Below are 20,475 nucleotides of genomic sequence, written 5' to 3' on the forward strand. Positions count from 1 at the left end.
TGGGCTGTAATGGGCTGTGGGCCATTAGAATTGTCATCACTTTCCCCCTAAATGACAGCCCTGGTGGTTGTGTGTGTCTCTATCTCTATCAATCCATGCTGGTGCAAAACAGCTGTCCTCAGAGACAAACTGTGCAGCCCTGATATCGAACTCCTAGCTGTCTCCTTGCTCCCTTTTTATCGTTCCAGGTAACTCCCAAAACTGTTTCTCATCTAAGTTTCTATTCACCCCAAAGCAAATGCATCTGCCACTGAACATATTAAAAACATGTAGGACAAATTTGAATTGATATACCCACATGCCCCCAAATTCATCATGTCATGTCAACTGCCCCACCAGTCTGGGTTAAACACTGGATAAATTCTTCGATTCAGTCCCTGATGCCTACAGAGATGTCTCCCTCCCCTCGCTCGGCTCTGCTGACCATCATTCTGCTTGCTCCTACCTACTCACCTATGGTGAAGAGAAAAGAGAAAATCATCAAAGACATCAAGCAGTGGACTCCAAAAAGCCTTGATAAGCTGCAAGAGTGCTTTGAAACCACAGATTGGAGCACCCTCACATCCTCCCCCACTGACATCAGTGAGCAGGCGGAGACTCAGCATACATCTCTTTCTGTGTTGACAATATCCCCATCAAAAAGGTCACAATCTTCCCCAACAATAAACCCTGGTGACTAAAGATCTGAAAGAAATACTGAATAAAAAGAAGAGAATTGTTTTCACTGGTTCTGAAGAAAAGAAGGAGGTTAACAGAGAGGTCAAGCGTGCCATAAAAACTGCCAAACCTAAATATAAAAACAAAGTGGAGCAGTCCTTTGCAGCAGGGAACCTCTTGGCAGGGCCTGATGAAAACGGCAGCAGTGCACTCTGTCACCACCCGTCGCAGGTCCGTTCAAGTCGCAGGCTGCAGTTCCACCTCACTCCCCAATGACCTCAACTCTGTCTTCATTAGGTCTGAAAAGGACGATAGCACCCAACTAAATTCAGTCATTTCCACACTTGGACCTGATGACACCGCTCACACCATCACTACAACAGAGGTGGTGAAAGCCCTTAAAAAGACAAAAATGAGCACAGCTCTGGGACCAGACAACATCTGTGGGCAGCTGGAAGGTGTGCTCCAGCATCTCTTCCAGAGCTCTTTGAAACACTAAACACTAACAGTGATTCCCATCCTAAGAAGGGCACGACCAAGGTCCTCTCTAGCTTTGAAGGCCATAGGGTTTAGATCACATCACCAAGGCAACCAATCCCATGATGGACCCACTGCAGTTTGCCTCCCAGGCTGGCAGAAGTGTAGATGATGTCAAGATATTCAACTTAAACCCCATCCATAAGCATTTGGAAACTCCCGACACTACAGTCACACTCTTGTTTGCAGACTTCACATCAGCCACACATCCCAGCAGAGAAGCTCATCCCACACTTTCATCTCAGCCATCAGCTCACCATGTAGATTACTGACTTTCTGACCAACAGGTCACAGAGAGTACTGGTGAACAACATCCTGTCTGACATCCTCTTCACCTCCACCGACTCACCGCAGGGCTGTGTCCTCTCTCCACTCCTCTACATCCTTTACACAGATGATTCAACACAGGAGATTTTAAAGAAGTGCCATCAGAGACAGTACTTACTCAGGAAGCTGAAATCCGTTGGAGTCAGCAAGAACATTCTCACAACTTTTTATTATGCTTTTATTGAAAATGTGATAACCTTCTCCTTTACATGCTGGTTTCATTCCATTACACAGCAGTATAGAAACAGTCTGCTGAACACGGTAAAAGTCTGCTAAAATCATCAGGCAGCAAAAACAGTACCCAGGATTTTACAGGACCCTCCCCACATTATGTTTCCTGACGTAGACCTGTTGTCCTGGCTGCAGGACGCAGAGGAGGAGGACAACCTTTATCCCCAGGGCTGTCCAGCTCCTCAGTTCAGGTTCTTAATCCTGAACGCAGAATTAAGAACGCAGTTCAACTAAATGCACTGTAATGCAGCACGTTAAAGTTTTTAAATGTGCAATTGTATGACTCGTCTTGTCGGTCCTTAAAGGTGCTGTCATGCCCTTTTAAATTGTTCCATATGGACAAATAAAGTGATTTGAACTAAGTTGAAAACTGATTGAACAGGTAGATCAAAAGGAGTTTAAATATCTGTTGGCAGTGATCATAATGGCTGAGCTGCAGAAGTCAGCCCTGTCAGAAGAGATAAAAAAAATCAACCTGGAAATCTGTAAAAATCAGTAAAAAGGTTTTTTATAGTCTTGATCCCAGCATGAGATCCGTTCGCTCATGTTCCCTCAAACAAATGTAGCTTATGTTATAATTTTCTAAAACAACTTCATAGAACAAGGAAGTATGTTGGATTGCATCAGAAACCAGATTATAAGTACAACTAAATGCATTTAATCACATTTCTTTAAATGTTTCTTTGTTTACTTTTTTCAAGAACATGCCAAACAACAACAGCGTTTTCTTTTCCAGCAAGGAACGAAGTCCTTTTAGCTCAGTAGATTAATGAAATTAAATAACAAATATGAAATGAATAAAATTACAAAACGTCCAACTTTTTGGAAAATTTAAACAGAAGAAAAAAAAAGCAATATAATAAAATATTTGTCTCACCTCATTTTTAATCATGGACATTCTCCCCTACCTCCTTTCTTTTCTTAAAATCAGCCTCGTTCTTCACACTCAGCCACCATCTTTATGTTTTTCCTTCTACGTCACTTTGTATAAATTTCTCTCCTCATTCAGCTGCATTTTGTTCAGGCAGCAGCTGGTAAACGACACCATGCACCCTGAAGTAAGCATGCAGACAATGATGTGTCAGAGTGTGGTGTAGTGATAGTGTTGCCAGGACAAACAAATGACCCGATTTGCTTCATTCATCATCTGATACATTGGACATTAAGTTGTTTTTTAACCCAACCACAATTAATTTAATTAATTTAATGCTTTGGTTTTAGCATGTGGTATTGGCTTGGAACTACGGCCAAGGTACTACCCAAACAAACAAACAAAAGAAAGTGACCTGTACCGTAACGTGTAATAGAAAAGCCTCATAAATGACCATATTGGATGTGTCTGAGTCTCCTCACTGAGAGCATTAACTGCTGACTGCAGGTAGGTCTGCTCATTAATAGATTAATAAATACATTAGACGAGTCTAGTTTGAGACCAAGAACCGTTTTATCCTCTTTTGGGTTACGTTAACCCATAAAGTCCCGACCCATGATAAAATGGTAAGAAAAGTCAAAGTTTTAAAATATGAGGTCTTTATTTGGCCCTTTAACAAAATGTAACAAAAAACTAACATTTCTTTGGGGGGCAATATCTACTATTTATTACCATGTGATAGTTTAAAAATATTATAATGTGGTTTTATGCTTCTGGGTATCTATTAGGGGACAGAAGACAAGTATCAGATTGTGTTCAACAGGATTTTGAACAAAGTTTATACCATAAATTGAAGCAAAATGTCTCAGAAACTGTATGTAACAAATATGTCACGTCAGGCTCTTATGGGTTAAGGCAATACTAGAATTAAAAAGCAAGAGAAAATGTTTCTTTGCATTTTTACTTTTCCTTTGGACAATTATAAGAAGAACCAAAGTTTTTAAACGAATGTTTGAGATATCATTTGATAATTTAGAAACAGTAATTAGATACAGTAATGGGATTACAAAAACTTACTTTTGGCATTACATACCAAACCTTGGTATGTGGTATAGATAGCTCCGGTAGTTAAAGAGTATAGATAATAAATTAGTAAGAGATTAAGCACATTCTGTTAGGAAAACAGCAGCTTAAAACATACTTTACTCTTAATAAACAAACAGCGTCCCTTGTTACAGGAGGATGATTGTCTTTATTTACGACACGAGGCGATGCAGAGAGTCTGATGCATTTCTGTCTAGTTTCCCCTGAAGTCTTGTCCCCACAGACCACAGTCACAAAGAAAAACCTCTGAATTCCGAAGGTTTTCTGTTTGTACAAAAACTTAGAAAAAGTTGTCGTATAATGTTTGGCTTTGGCTGGAGCACCTTGAATGTATAGTTTATATTTTTTAAATACAACGAGGATGGTCAGAGAAGACTATGAAAACCATTTCTTTGGATATCTGTCTATTAAAAGTTTAAACTAATTAGACTAATTAGACATTTTTATTGTATTCAAAGAAAATTCCCAACATTTCTAACTAGAATTAATTTTATAGTCATATTAAAATATCATGATATAATTTTTTATGAGTAACACTTCACATTAAAGTCATTTTATATATTCTATATATTTTAAATCAGTATGCAGCTACTGGAAAAGCAACAACAGCTCAGAACTCACTCACTTAATGCAAACTCTGGTAATGTGTGTGGTCTTTCTGGGGCCTCCTTAAGGCTCAATGAAAGAGTCAAATCAGCTGCAGTGTTTTTAAAGAACTTATTTGTGGAGTTTATCTGTGTGCTGCTGAAAATTCTTTTGATTACCGGGAAAGGTGTGTCTTTGATCATCAGTGTGCAAGAATTACCTGATGCTTTGGGCCCAGTGTTACAGAGATGCATCAGGAGGAATAATGCTGTGAAAGTACATCTGCAGGTGCTGATAATACTGGGTTTTCTGGCAACCAGCACCTTCCAGAGGAAACCTGGCAAAGAGTCAGGGATATCACAGCTAACCTTCAGCTGTGTTAGACGACATCATTAGTTTGTCACGTTACATTAACTTTCCTACACAGAGGGAGAACAGGCAAGCGAAACAATGCAGCTTGCAGCAACGTCCGGTTTCCCTAATCAACGCTATTGATGCTATTGATAAGGGCACCAAGTGAGAATGAAATAATAATAATAATAATAATAATAATAATAATCCCTGAGGGAAATTGTAAATTGGACATTAAATCTACTGTCATTAACAAAAACATTTTCATTCTCTAAACATCCAAATCATATGTGATTCAACGTGTTGCTCACCAGTGTTGTGGCTTATTAGCCTGCGTCCACAATAACTGATGCGATTGCATTTCCTTCATTTGCAAGGATATGTACTCAAAATTAGAGTTAAAAGTTTGTGATCAGCTCCTGTCATGTTTCATCAGTTCATCTCTTTTCCTGATGAACAAGCAGAAATTCTGACTCATGCTGCCGTCCAGGCCTTGTGTTTGTTGTGCTTTTAGCATTATTTGTTTGAATAATGGTTGCATATTTAACAATAAAAGAAGCATTTTAAAATAAACCTTTTTTTTTGGCAGTTTATTTCAGTATTGATTTCATTCTATTTTTTGGAACAGAAAAGAACTAATTTCATTTGTCCAGGTAAAAAAAAAAAAAATAAATAAATTTACCAACCCTCTATTATAGTAACCAAGTCTAATTAAAAATAGCCAAATATTTAATCTCTCCAGCTGAATCCTACAAATAAGATACTTCTTCTTTAAATCATTAGGATTTCTTTATATTCACTTCCACCAACTACAGCTGAGTTCTTCTCCGTTACAACAGGAGAAATAATCACGTATCAGAAACTCCTCAAGAAGATGTGAAGTTCGTTTGATACTTTAAATTACATTTAGATAATTAAGATAAATCAACACGACTGAACTGGCTGATCTTCTCACTGTGGTGCTCCCCAACGATGGCAGATCGCATCCATCTTCACCCTGTCTCTTCTCTGCGATCTCTCCAGCCAGTTAAAGTCTGTCTGATGTTGACTGTTGTTTTATCTCTTGTTGTATTTATTTTTCTTTCTTTTCCTTTCTTCCTCCAATAACGTCCTCTTGCATTTTTTTTTTTTTTGGCTGAATCAGCCATGGTGCGCGTTCAAAATGGCCAGTGTGTTGATATTCAGTTGCTGGTGTGTGACAGCAGCATCAAGCCAGATGTTTATCACTTTTAGTATTTTATACCTACATTCAGTTTAGAGACAGAAATGAGGGAGTCATGTTTTTGCAAAATGGGTGTGATGGTGGGAGGAGGGGGGCTGCTTTGTGTGTGTGTATACATATGTATGTGTGCGACTGTGTTTTTATTTTGATGTGTGTAAAGGCCTGTTTTATTTTTAATATGCATGAATAGCTTTTTTAAAATAATGTAAGGCACCTTGTGTTGCCTTAAGCATGAACAGCACTTTGTAAATAAAGTTTGATTTGATTTGACTTGTAACATGATGCTCTGAGATGGAAAAAAGTTGGGATGCTGCAGTTTTTAGGTTGGAAACTTATGTGGTGTAGCTTTAGTAAACATCTTCACTGTAGGACTTCTAAGTATTTATACTGTGTAGAATTAGTCATTTTCCTGAAGTGAAATAGGAAAGTTGTTCATCTCTGTGAGATGAAACTTGTGCCTGTCACTGACAATACTGTTTAACAAAAATGGAGTGAATTTCTGAATGTGTTGTTAAAAAACGTTTAGAGAAAGGCAAATACTGTTTGAAGGTGAAATGTGTTTAAAGTTTGCTTACTTAAATACACTTTCCATCCACTTTATCAGCTCCACCTGATCAACAGCTAGTTAACACAAAAATCTAATCAGCCAATCACGTGGCAGCAGCTCAGCATATCTAGTCACGCAGACATGGTTCAAGCTCAAAACTGAGCATCAGAAGGAAAAAGAAAGGAGACTTAAGTGACTTTAAACGTTGCATGGTTGTTGGTCTGAGTATTTCAGAAACTGCTGATCTACTGGGATTTTCACACACAACCATCTCGAAGGTTTTGTGCCACTCCTGCCAGCTAAGAACAGGAAACTGAGGCTACAATTCACACACACTCACCAACACTGGACAATAGAAGATGGAGAAACGTTGCTGGTCTGATGAGTCTCTTTTCAGCTCCACATTCAGATGTAGGCTCAGAATTTGATTGAAACAACATGGAAACATGGATCCACCCTGCCTTCATCAGGCTGCTGGTGGTGTAATGGTGTAGGGGATACTTTCTTGGCCACTTTGGTCTTCTTAGTACCAACGTGGCCTGGGTTAACCACCACAGCCTACCTGACCCCCACTTTCCACCGGGTGCGCGGCCTTGTAGCTGTCCTTGGCCATTTTTCAATGGTTTGGTTCTCACCGGACGAGGTGTGTGTCAGAAGCATCCTAGAAGAACAACCTTGTTGCGGCTCTCTGCTAAACATACAGTTGTCTGTTGTTGACAGAACACGCATCCAGAATGCGTCAAACTCAAGACAGGAAGTCAAACACAGGAGCAATGTAAAAGCTTCTGGTAATTTTTAAAATAAAAGCCCCCATGCAGATTTGCACTGCTGAACCATGAAAACATTAAGTCATTAATCGGTCAGGGTGTGTCTGTTTTTTTTTTATTCATCAGGGACCATGAGCCGTTTATCCTGGAAGTGGAGAATCACAAGATTCTGCCATTGTCCTGTGATTTCGTGATCTCACGGATCTAAGCCAACTGCACTCTTGGGCACTCCGCACCTGACACACTCCTGTGTGGACTGACGCACCACAGAGTTTGGAACAAAAAAAGATTTTAGTCAGTTTCATCTTTTCAGAAGTTCACTTTGCTTATTTGAAGCAATGATTCATCTTAATCTGCTTTCTGCTGCTGTGCAACAAGGAACTGAGAGTTTTAACCAAACTCTCTCCAGTTAGAGCGATGACAGACAATTAATTGTTCCAATATCCTGCTTTAATTGCTCTCTAATTAGTAAATACTTTTGTTTTGCTCCTGGCAAGGAACCATGGGCTCTGGATGTGAATGTGTTGCTAAAAGTGTGTGTCAAAGAAATCCCTGATGAGACTGTTGGCTTACACTGTAGTTTCAGGGAAAGAATACTCAGGGAGTCAAGCGTGGCATTGTAATAACAATATCAAAGATTTATCACCAAAATATGAGGACTCAAATATACATGAATGGAACCGACATACCTTCATGTCTTCAGCTGCATGCTAACTAAACTGCAGAGACATTGGTGATCTGTGCAGAGTCAGGGCAATTTTCCAGATGAACACCTAGACAGTGATCAATGGGCCAAAGTGTCAGGTAAAGAAAAAAGAAATCATCTTGAAGAGAGATGCTGCCATTTCGTGCTCGATGTGCTGCCTTGATCAGAGAATGACCACAAACAGTCCGACCAGCTTTGTAGGCCATCATTTAAAACCTGCATCATTTCTCTTAGCAGCTCCAGAACAAACTGCCTCAATGCATCATTTCTCCATGTTTTACTAGGACTGGTTCACTAGAGGGTTTGATATTGATAATACCTTCATTTGGGAAGTTGTTATCATTTATAAAAATGTCAAAATAAAAAATGGTGAGTCAAGTAGGGTTAAAGAAGGACAGTGGAGTTTTTAAAAGCTACAATATTTTCTCCATTAGAGGGTTAGACAGGATAAACCCATGGAGGTGGGGCCCTGAACTAATGCGTACCATTGTTGAGCTGCTCAACCCCCCCCCCCCCCTTAAAAAAGTGGTTACACATACAGTAATGTGAACAAGTGTTTGCCCCCTTCCTGATTTCTTAGATCTTTGCATGTTTGTCACACTCAAATGTTTCAGATCAAACAAATTAAAACATTAGTCAAAGACAACACAAGTAAACACAAAATGCAGGTTTTAAATGAAGGTTTTATTATTAAGGGACAAAATAAACCTAACAAAATGGTGAAATCTGAATGTGACCCCCCCTTTAAATGTTTGTAAAAATTGCGATGTGACCCTGGGCTGGGTGGGTCACACTAACTTTAAAATGAAAATAAACTATAGGTTAAAAGGATCGAGTGGAGAGTCAGCACTGTAACATCAAGAGAAGGGAAGTAGAGTGTTTAACCTAGTTTATTGGTGCAAGAGAGTCCTGACAATGTCTCACAGTAGCCAGCTCCATTACAGCTCTCGGTCCACAGGTTGTCAATAAAAACCCGGGAAAATTAATCAGCTCCTCAGGTACTGGCGCCTCAGCCTGGCTCCACTACGCGTCCTCCTGAGCTGATGGCAGTATCTGGCTCTCCTAAAGCAACACAATATGTTGGAAAGCGGTACTCACATAGCAGGGCAGGGTCCCTACCATACCCGTACAGAGCATGTTGCGACCTTTCACCTCTGTGGCTATTGGTGCTCGGATTTGCTGCCCTCTTCCACACCTGGTCATGTCACCCTCTGCCTCCGGGTTGGTGGCGGCCCTTAGATCAACATTTTTTTTCCATGCCAGCCCAAACCACACACTCTTGGACACGCTCAGATGATCCACTCTCTTGCACCCTGCTCAAGCACTCTGGGCACTCTGCCCCTTGCACCCTCCTTGGGCACTGGGCCCCCTGCCTCCCGCATCATCCCCTGGCACTTCTTTTTCCTTCAAAACCTCCACCTTGTCACCATAAATCTGCGGGTAACAACCTGAGCTTCTCCTCTGCCTGCTGCACATTGACTCACTGACTCAAACTTCTTGTGGGTCATTGGCTTTCTGAGCCGTCAGTCAACAGCCTAACACCTGCAGTCAATACTGCAATCGTGTCACAGGTGCAAGCAGAACAATGATTGTCACACAGTTTTTTTTTTTAAACATGCAACTAAATTCAAGATAAAACAAAGGAAAACCAGTGAAACATACCATAAAAGAAAACCATAAAACAATAAAAACCTAAAATGAACCACCTTGTGACAGTGGAAGAGGAGTTTGAAATGGATTTCTTATTATCTCAAGTTTTTTTTCTGAAGCTCTAGACATCTCTAAAGACACTTTGAATGAAAAGAATCTATATTTTTGCTCAATAGCTCATTAATTCTGATTATATCATACAAAACAGCCCTCAAACAGACACAGAAACACAAATATTTTTTTTCCTTTACCTTTTTAATGATACATTCATGAACAGAATAATTACATGTGGAGCCTTGCACATCATCTTGCTGATCAGTATTTGGATTTTTAAAAAATACCACATTGAGAAAACATTTAAGGACATTTTATCACACAAAGACCCATCAAGTCTGCTCATATCCTGAACTCAGCCGGCATTGATCTCATTCTTTTTCACTGCTTTACTATTTCTGTTTTGTTTTTCTTTCATGGAGCATTTGTATTCCAGCGTTGTTCTTCCTATTTTGTCTTTTTCTTCTCTTCATGACTCATTTTCATCTCAATTTTCTCTCAATTTTCATACACTTTGTCTGACTTTCCACCTTAACTCTGTACCCTTTCTCTTACCAGGGAGCACAACTCACATTGTTTTCACCTTGTGAAACTGTGGATGTGTCTATTCAGTTAACTACTCAGACCTTCACTTTTATAAAAGCGACCTTGGCATGGTAAGTGGTTGTAATGAGGACCAAAGCCATCTCCTTTTGAGTCTAAACATCATATCTGTTCCGGGGGCTCTGGTTTATAATGCAGGAAAGGTGTGAATTGAAGGTTAGTGTGGAAATGGCTGTGGTTAAAGAATAAGTTCAAGTTTCAGTTTTCCTTTTCACACTGAATTTATGACAACAGCATAACAAACAGCTGCATTTAGTTTTTACTGTGTATTGCACTTACCTTTTCAACATACTGAATACTGTATCTGAGTACTACTCAGATACTTTTAGTTCTATATATGCATAAGCCTTGCTAGATATAGAGGGACACTCTTTTCCAAATAATTTAATTCAGGTGTTCCAGTCACTTCCATGAATAAGTTTGGTGGGAGGAACTTCCATCTTCCTGGAAGAATGGTCAAAATTTTCCATTAACACACTTTTACATCTTATGGAAAACCTTTTCAGAAGACTTGAAGCTGTTTGATCTGCAACGGGTGGACCAAGTTCAGTGTTTCAGTTCCACCTCATTAATTCTCATAGCAACTTACTCTTATGATGCAAATGTTTGCTCTAGTGGATCTGAGCTCTTAAACTGTGTGTTTGCGTCAGTCTGGTGTTGGTGAATGTACCAACTAAACCTATGGTAACAGTCAAAGTCTGGACAGACTTTCCCATTAAATCCAGTGGATAAATATGTGCAAACTTTTGACTGGCACGGTATGTGCATCATTTTGGTTCACTCACTATATATGTTTGTGTGTAGTTTGAGGATAGAGCTCTATATAGAAGTGGCCTTGGGAATGTTTGGTCTGTTGGTTGTGGAATAAGACAGGAAAAGGCAGGGATGAAGTATTAAAGGAAACCTCTCCACTCAACAGCTGTTCAGAATGACCTCGCTTGATGATCCGACACTGATTGAACGTTTTGAATAGTTGGAAAAACCATCTGACAGAGCATGCTCCCTGATGCTCCAGATGTTCCAAGTTGCCAGTAATCACTTTGGTGTATAAAGACCTTTAGAACTCAAGTAACATCAGTGACATTTTATGTCACGTTGTTTTAGTTGGCATGATGCAGGTAAAACTTTGAAGCTGTTTAAAAGTACTACATAACTTTCCAACCTTAAAACTCTGTACTTCTGATTCCTTTTGATGGTACACTGACATTCATTATGTATATTCCTGGAGCCGTTGTTGTCCCGCAGCATCCAGAGGCTGAGAAACCACACTGTTTTTTTCTGGCCAGAGAGCATCATGTTACAGCTGTGTCTTGCTGTGCAGCACCATGTCACACACCAGAACTGGATATTAACACACTGGCTAAACATACGCCATAGCTGATTTATCAAAGAAACACATCAGGACATTGTGAGAGATAAGACAAGAGTGAACTTCGGACAAACGTCTACCGGCTGGAGAGAGCTCAGAGAAGAGACAGAATGAAGATGGATGCTGAATTAGCTGTTGTTGGCAACATCACATTGAGAAAATCTGCCAAAGTTCAATAGTGGGGCTTTAATGTGATGAATCTAAATTATCCAAGTGTACTTAAAAGTATCAAAAGAACTTTATATGCAAGATGGATCCTGAATTAAAAGTATTAGGGGGAATCAAAGTCCTCTTATATAGGGGTATTTCTCTGTCTTTGAACAGGAGCTTAATTGTTCAAGTTGAGAGCAAGATTTCTTGTTTTCACACTCAAATATCATCTTCCTTTCTCTCAAAACTCTATTCTCCCGTTCAAAAAGTCCCTAAGCTAATTTATCGTAGGTAATTCTATGGTACCATAAAAACAGATTATCTATGTCTCAATTTATGATTTTCTTAGCTTTAAACTTGGCACACAGGACGTTTGTATACAGTTAGTTTTTAAATGAGTACTTTTACTGTGAGGTAGCCTGTCCCTGGTTTTTATGGTTACCATGGCGGCGCTCACTACAGCCGACACAAACTTCTTCGGATAGGATGTCGAGCAGAAAGAAAAAAATGTGTTTATTGACACACATAACATCGAGGCAGACATGGCGAGAGCGCTTCGGGTCTTCGTGGGTCATCATGCCCACGGAGAAGTAGGCCCGAGAGAGAAAGCAGAAGTGGGGCTGCAGGGCCGGAGTGTTAACCCGACTCCGGAGACAGCCACACAAACCACCGCTTCCTAGCATTTTCCTCACAAATGCATGATCCTTCACCAACAAGATGGATGATCTGAGGTTCCAGATAGCAACCAACAATATTGTTAAGGACAGTTGCATCATTCTAATCACAGAATCATGGCTCATCCATTCCAGACTCTACTATCGAGCTAGCCGGCTATACAGCCTATGGACAGGTCAGAACTAAGAACTCTGGTAAGAGACTCCGCGTTAAACACCATCCTCCCTCACAAAGGGTACATCTGACTGTACCTCTGCACACCACAGTAACACCATCGTTGTGGGACTCATCTCTGGGGGGATAAGTCCGCATACAGGGCTGAGGTGGAGCAGCTGACTGGGTGGTGCAGAGAGAACAACCTAATTATTGACACATCAAAGACCAAGGAGCTGATCATTGACTTTAGTAGGAAAAAAAACAGACATTCTACCACTGTTCATCTCTTCATCCACCACTGTGTGGAGAGGATAGAGGACTTCTGCTTTTTGGGAGTCCATTTCGAGGACCTGACCAGGACTGTGAACACCTCTGAGCTACTGAAGAGACTGCAGACTTCCTGAGGATGCTCAGGAAGAATAACGTCACCTAGAGGCTGCTGGTATCCTTCTACAGGTGCACTACGGAGAGCATCTTGGTGTACTGCATGTGTGTGTGGTACACCAGCTGCATCTGTGTGTGGTACACCAGCTGCATGTGTGTGTGGTACACCAGCTGCATGTGTGTGTGGTACACCAGCTGCACGGTGGCTCAGAGGACGTCACTGCAAAGGGTCATAAACACGGCCCAAAAGATCTTGGGCTGCCCTCTCCTCACACTGGAAGAACTGCACCGTTCCTGCTGCCTCCGTTTGGCTGGACTCCTCTCATCCTGGTCACCACATGTTACCGTCAGGCAGGCAGTACAGATCAATCACTGCAAGGACAAACCGATTCAGGGACAGTTTTTACCCCACAGCAGTAAGAACCCTGAACACATGGTTGAGTAGCTGATAATACCACCTCATGAGCTTTAATAAGCTACCTCATGTCTTTATTTCGCACCTAACACCTGTGCCTTAATTAAAATAAGAAGATGTTGCAATAACTATATTATATATTATATTATACATTATACTCTGTATATTATACTCTGTATAGTTTTACTTTATTTTATTTTCTTATTTTTACTTTATTTTTTCTTTTTTGTTATATGTTGTACTTTGTCTTATTATGATTGTTGCAATTATTCTATTTTATTCTATTGTATTCTGTTTTTGCACTTACTGAAGGGCAGCTGGGATGAGCATGTATCAAAAAAAGCAAAATAAAGAGAGAATGCTTACTAGAGATTGCTGGTTTGGGTTATCCATATGTGTTTACTGACTATCCCAGTTAAGTATTGATTTTCTGAGTGCACTGTGTCAAGTAAAACAAGTGACCCTGAAGACGGCGATGATGATTTGCTTGGTCAGCATTTATTTAGTATTCTATAGGCTGGAGGACGTTTGACAGACAGCTCATTCAGCAACTTGAGAGAGAGGAAAAGATATCCAGGAGCATAAGTTCTGAGAGTTTGAGTGAGAGGAAAAGAGACCACGCTGGAGTGCAGGAGGTTTGAACCTGCAACATTAAACCTGAGAAGAGAAGCAGAGTTTTCAAGGAAGAATGATATATTTGAGAGCAAGAAGGGACCTTTTGAGTGTGAGAGCAGAGTTTTGAGAGAGCAATATGATATTTGAGTATGAAAACAAGAAATGTTGCTCTTATATTGAACAATGATGCTCTTGATTACAGATAGGGAAGTATCCCCATGCCATATGTCGTGTTGTTTCAACATCAAAACGTATAGAGATCAAAGTTAGATTTTTCCAAAGGAAATGCAACAACTTGTCTTCACTAAAGACAAACAAGTTAAAAGTGCTGTTTTCCCATTAGATCTGTTCTTTACCTCTTGTTGTGCATTAGCCATTTGACGAAAAACAAACCTGGGAGGATGTGCTCTGTGACTGTGCTAGGTAACAGCATGCTCTGGGGTTGATCTTTCCTGACAGCAATTAGGCTCAAGTCACATCACCAGGCTGATAAAACTAAAGCTTCCCAGGCAACAGTAACACTGTGTTTACACATGCTGAGATATGAAGTGGGAAAAGTGTGTGTAAAATGTGAAAAGTGAGAGGTGTAACACACCATCTATGCAGAAAAAACAAAACTCTAGGACATGAACATCTGCATCCTCATTTTACAAGATCCTGCAGAATTGTTGTTGACAGTCTCATGACTGGAGTTTAAGGTACACAGTTTCATTGCATTTCATCCTGAGTGTTTACAACACATCACCATCCATCAAGCTTCTGTAAAAAGAAAAAATGTGACTTCTTCTGGTCTTCAACTTGTCTTTGTCAGCCGACAAACCTCACAGGGTTTAAAATAACTTTGATGTTTAAGCCCTAAATAAAACTTCTTCTGAACAATATGAACAATATTTACACTTTATCAGCATTTGTTGCTCTTTTTGAAACATAAAATAAAGCCAACTAAACCAAATAAAACCCCCATGAAGTGGCCTAAGTCAAACGAAATCTACAAACTTAAAAAAGCAATTAATGGCACACCATTGGTGTTGCCATGTGTATCCTGTTCTCTGTGTGCCATCTCTTGCATCTTTAACAAGACAGACGTGGGTAGCAGACATGAAAGCTTTGCTAACACTTGAGATTAACATTAGAAACAGCTTTTGCTTTCATCTTGATAGTAGCATCAAACTCTAATCTTTATGTATCATATGTGCTCATCACTAAAACAAATACTAAAAAGTATTTTTTACTAAAAGTAAAGAAATATAAAGAACCACTTCTTTCAGTTGGGAGGGATGATTCGCTCAGCATCTCCTGGACACAGACTTATAAATAAATGTGTTTGTATCTGTCTCTCAGCAGGAAGAGTTGTCTGAAGGCAGATAATTTGTGCATGTTGAAAGGCTGTGTGGTCTCAGTGTAATTCCCATTAGCAACACTGCAGGGAAACTGATAAACAGCAGATTAAAGAATGAGGATGTGCAAGCCTTTACAAAGAGTAAGTACATGACTTGGACATGCTGGCTGCTTAGCGTCACTCAGCATCATGTATGTACGTAAACACAATACTCACAAACACTTCTTTCTATTCATTTGATGACAGAAACATTTTTTCTGTTTTATGCAACAGCCGTCTTATTAGAATAAATTTTGCAACAACTTTTTAAATCATTAATAATAACGATTGGGGCATGGCTCAGTGGGTAGAGTGGGCGTCTTGTAGCCTGAGGGTTGCTGGTGTGATCCTCGGTCTGTCTAGCTCATGTCAAGGAGTCCCTTAGCAAGACAACAAACCCCAAAATTGCTCCTGATGGGTCGTGGTTGAGAGCCTTGCATGGCAGTTTCCACCATCAGTTTGTGAATGTGTGTGTGTGAATGGGTGAATGTGACATATGATGTAAAGCGCTTTGGGTATCATTCCTGGTACAGTGAAGCGCTATATAAATAGCAACAGGTCTCCTCTCAGCCATGTCTGCACCTCTGTTCAGAGCAGCCAGTCTTAGGGGTGGAATGAGCCACAGTCAGTCATGAGTCAGATCCACTCCACCTTCGTCTTTCTTTGAATATTCCTTTCCTGAGATTTGTGGCACTCAGTAGCATGCAGCCTGAGAGCTCACACCAGCACACTAAACTGATGATTTACCTGGCAATGTTACTCTCAAATGCTTACATTTCCCTCATATGTAGTCTGCCTGTGGGCAGTCCAATCCTAAACTGGCTGCTTCTAACAATAATGTAAAGACATGGTTGATAAAGGAAATTGTACTTTCATACTCCAATATTTTAACCTTCTAGGGTTGATGGATGCCACCACATGCAAATTGTATGACTGATTTAGGACATAGTAGCCAAACACAAACACAGTTCTCCATTTCAACTTTTGTTGAAAGTGTGGACCATAAACCAGTGTTTAGATGGTGTAATTCAAGGAAAAGCAGAGATATGATTAAAAAAAAAAAAAAAAAACCCTAGAAAAACTGAACAGCATATTTTTAAAAAAATGTATATTACATCACATTTCATGCAAGCTTGGTGCATGCTTGGTACATGAGGAAGCAGTAAACCTGTGCCACTTTAAGGAAAATAGCTACAAGCAAACAAGCAAACAAACAAACAAACAAAAAACAAACAAACAGACAAACAAAAACAAGCCCAAAAGAACTCTAACATCGCCTTTCCTATTGGGCAAATCGACCACATCAACCAATTGGAAAATAAATAAATAAATACATAAATAATCTGACAATGAGGGAGAGAGGAAGCTGTGGGAGTAAAAGCGACCAAAATCCACCAAAGGCAGATTTAAGTGCTGCCTCCTGGTGGACAACAGAAGTACTGACACTGTCAAAAAATGTCCCCCTTAAAGATTTTTTTTTTTTTTTTGAGTGGCAGAAATGAATTGTGTGGCATTTTATGGTGACACCTCAATGTTTTTTTAAATAGAGAAACTGCCTGCATCTTAATGTCAGTAGTTGTATCTAACTTAGTACAAATATTTTTAAAAAATAACCATTTTTAAATTTGCATTGTAAGTTATAAAAATCGTTTGTTAAACATGTTTGTGGTTTTCACAGACAAAATATTATCAAACTTTTTCTTTCTTGGATTTTATATTTTTTGTGTGATTTTGTGGTAATACTGTATGTCTCATTTAAAAATCAAACTATTTCTTTGTTTCTTTTCTGTCCTTTAATTTAATGTGTTTCTGACATATTTCAGGTCTCATTGTGGGATCTTTGATGGTGTGCTGGTTTCCTAACCAGATTCGTCGTCTTATGATGGCTGCTATGCCCAAGTCCGAGTGGACCCGTTCCTACTTCCGGAGCTACGTCATCCTCCACCCTGTGGCGGACACCTTCTTCTACCTTAGCTCCGTCCTCAACCCTTTCCTCTACACTCTCTCCTCCAGACAGTTCAGGGAGGTGTTTGTCCAGGTGATGCGGTGCAATCTCACCATCGAACACGTCAACAAGCGTACTCTGCAGAACTCCAGCGCTGCCTCGAAGCACTCCCTCCGGCCCTTACTGCTGAAGTCATTGCGTCGCAACAGGGCAAGCCACCCCACCATCGTACAAGAGAATTCAACTTCAACTTCAAATACTCAGTTGTCCAGCGGCATTACAGAAGGGCACGATTCAGTTATTAAGTTACAGACAAATGTACCATCAGAGACTGAAATATAGTATGCTGTTTATTTTAATGCAACACAGTTATTAGTAAAAACAAATATGTTTAAACTGCTTTATAAATGGTGTTTTGTGTTGTGTCATGACAATTTAGAAACGTTACTTATACACAGTGAACACATTACAGCTTTCCATTATTTCAGACAGATAATCATCTGAAAGGTTTTTACAATACAAAGCTTGATGGAGTGTGTCATTTTATTCAAGTCATAATTATTATGGTTATTCCAGGGTTTAAATGACAAGTTACAAATGAACACCTACAGCTTCAGCTAAGGTTAAAGGTACACAGTGCAATGTTTGACCACTGCTTTTGTCCGATGTGGTGTTTGTATCTTGTGATCTGTCAGCAAGCTCCAAACATAGTTTAGTTTCTATAGTGTAGAAAAATAAATTCCCTTATCCTACAGAATATGACTACTCATACAATTATAACAGAAGCTGCTGTAAAATTATTCTAAAGAAACATAGTGAAGAAGGCCCCTTGTTGTGCTTTGCAGCATCACCAGCGCTGGAGGAATAATACGGTGGAGGTAATGATCCTCTTTAGCTTCTCTGGCATCTTAATTTGCAACAGATGGCACTGAACATGTTCTTACGAAGCTTACATCGCTAGGGGCTCTTGTACAATGAAAAAGGCAAAAAAAAAAAAAGGGCGCCAGTCTTACTTTGACCATTATATGTTATGCAGTCTTATGTATTATGTTCTTTTGGCAGTTAGCCATCACTGCTTTTGTGACTGTTTAATGACAGCCAATTTACGTACACATGCACACAGGTGGGAGAGTGTGGTGTAGCTGCAGCAGAGGAAACGTGTGCGTGAGCCAGTTGCCTCCTTGGTATACCCTGTAGCCACCTGCTACTTCTGTAATATTCTCCTGCTAGTGGTGGAGTGGACTGTGTGGAGAGGAACTGCCATCTTGCCGGTACCAGTGATGGAGAAGAGACAGCAGCTGCTCCGTCCTACTCTTCTGGATCACTTGAATATTTGGATCAGGATCTAAAACCCCAGTTTTCATAGAGCTCTATGTGCACATACTATACTTTTTTTTTTCTATTTTTGCTGGCCAGCAATTACAGGCTTTAATGCTTGAAGAAGCAACTAGTTACCCAAGGGATTTGTTACCCAAGAACATCTCTTTCATAATAAACTACAGTGGAGTTATCTATTTATTTATTTTTGTTTCTGAACTGGTTAACATAAGGTCCAGAGAAAATATTTTCCTTTTTGGTACGTTATATTTTATATGTAATACTGTATATCAATGAGCTTGGTCTTTGGGATATGACAAATGATGATGTCCAGAGTGTAGTTTGCCTATTTTTTTTTTCTGGACATACTAGCTCCATGCCTCTGCAGCATCGCGGGGACATCAGGGACAGTTCTCCTGGACTGGCAGACAGGGGTGGTGGTCCCCTTCTTCAAAAAGGGGGACCGGAGGGTGTGCTCCAACTACAGGGGGATCACACTCCTCTGCCTCCCTGGTAAGGTCTATTCAGGGGTGCTGGAGAGGAGGCTCCGTCAGACAGTCAAACCTCGGATTGAGCAGGAGCAGTGTGGTTTTTGTCCCAGTCATGTAACAGTGGACCAGCTCTACACTCTCTTCAGGGTCTTGGAGGGGACATGGGAGTTCGCTGAACCAGTCTATATCTGCTTTGTGGACTTGGAGAAGGCGGTCGACCGTGTCCCCCGGGGACTCCTGTGGGGGGTACTCCGTGAGTATGGAGTGCTTGTACTAGCTGTCTGGTCCCTGTACGACTGGTGTCAGAGCTTGGTCTGCATCACCGGAATCGTTTCCAGTGAGGGTTGGACTCCGCCAAGGCTGCCCTTTGTCACCGATTCTGTTCATAACTTTTATGGACAGAATTTGTAGGTGCAGCCGAGGTGTTGAGGGGATCCAGTTTGGTGGCCTCAGGATTGGGTCTCTGCTCTTTGCGGATGATGTGGTTCTGTCGGCTTTAATGGGCTGTGATCTTCAGCTTGCACCGGAGCGATTCATGGCCAAGTGTGAAGCAGCTGGGATGAGAATCAGCACCTCCAAATCCGAGACCATGGTCTTCAGCTGGATAAGGGTGGAGTGCCTTCTCCGGGTCGGCAATGAGGTCCTGCCCCAGGTGGAGGAGTTCACGTATCTCGGGCTCTTGTTCACGAGTGAGGGAACGATGGAGCAGGAGATTGACAGGTGGATCGGTGAAGTTTGTGGATCCGGGAGGGGCTCAGAGTAGAGTCACTGCTCCTCCACATCAAGAGGTGCCAGATGAGGTGGCTTGAGCATCTGGTCAGGATGCCTCCTGCATGCCTCCCTGGTGAGGTGTTCTGGGCATGTCCCACCGGAAAGAGGCCCTGGGGAAGACCTAGGACACGCTGGACAGACTACATCTCTCGGCTGGCCTGGGGGTGCCTCGGGATCCCCCTAGATGAGCTGGTGAATGTGACCGGAAAGGGGAGTCTGGGCTTCCTTGCTTAGGTGGCTGCCCCCGCGACCCCACTCTGGATATGCAGCAGACAATGGATGGATGGATGGATGGATACTAGCTCCAGTCCAGAGATATAAAAGTAGCTGGATAAGATAGTAAACTTCTATCAGAGCTGAAATAAATGTTACTCTGTTGTTTCAGCAGTTTTTCTTATTTAGATTAGTTGGCATTCTGGTTACACGCTCACTAAAGATGAATGTGATGCATCCCTGACCTGTGAACTTGCATCGCTTAGTGGTGGGAATCAAATACAAAAACTGAAATCTCTTAACATTTCCACGTGAAAAATAATGGATTTGTTAGCTAGCAAAATGTTATTGCTAGCTTGCTCTCAGCTGCTCAACTAAATTCTG

General features: G+C 40.8%; 1 protein-coding gene across 1 annotated transcript in view; it reads left to right on the top strand.

Annotated features, from left to right (window-relative positions):
- gpr39 (G protein-coupled receptor 39) overlaps positions 1–18,323 on the top strand; it is a 43,653-nt gene extending 25,330 nt beyond the window's left edge. The window contains exon 3 of the mRNA XM_042001424.1: positions 17,178–18,323. Coding sequence (XP_041857358.1) covers positions 17,178–17,641 — 464 coding nt within the window. The 3' untranslated portion in view covers positions 17,642–18,323. The remainder of the gene's footprint in view (positions 1–17,177) is intronic.
- The last annotated feature ends 2,152 nt before the right edge of the window (positions 18,324–20,475 follow it).

Source organism: Melanotaenia boesemani, chromosome 12 (assembly GCF_017639745.1).
Source record: "Melanotaenia boesemani isolate fMelBoe1 chromosome 12, fMelBoe1.pri, whole genome shotgun sequence".
Taxonomy (NCBI): Eukaryota; Metazoa; Chordata; class Actinopteri; order Atheriniformes; family Melanotaeniidae; genus Melanotaenia; species Melanotaenia boesemani.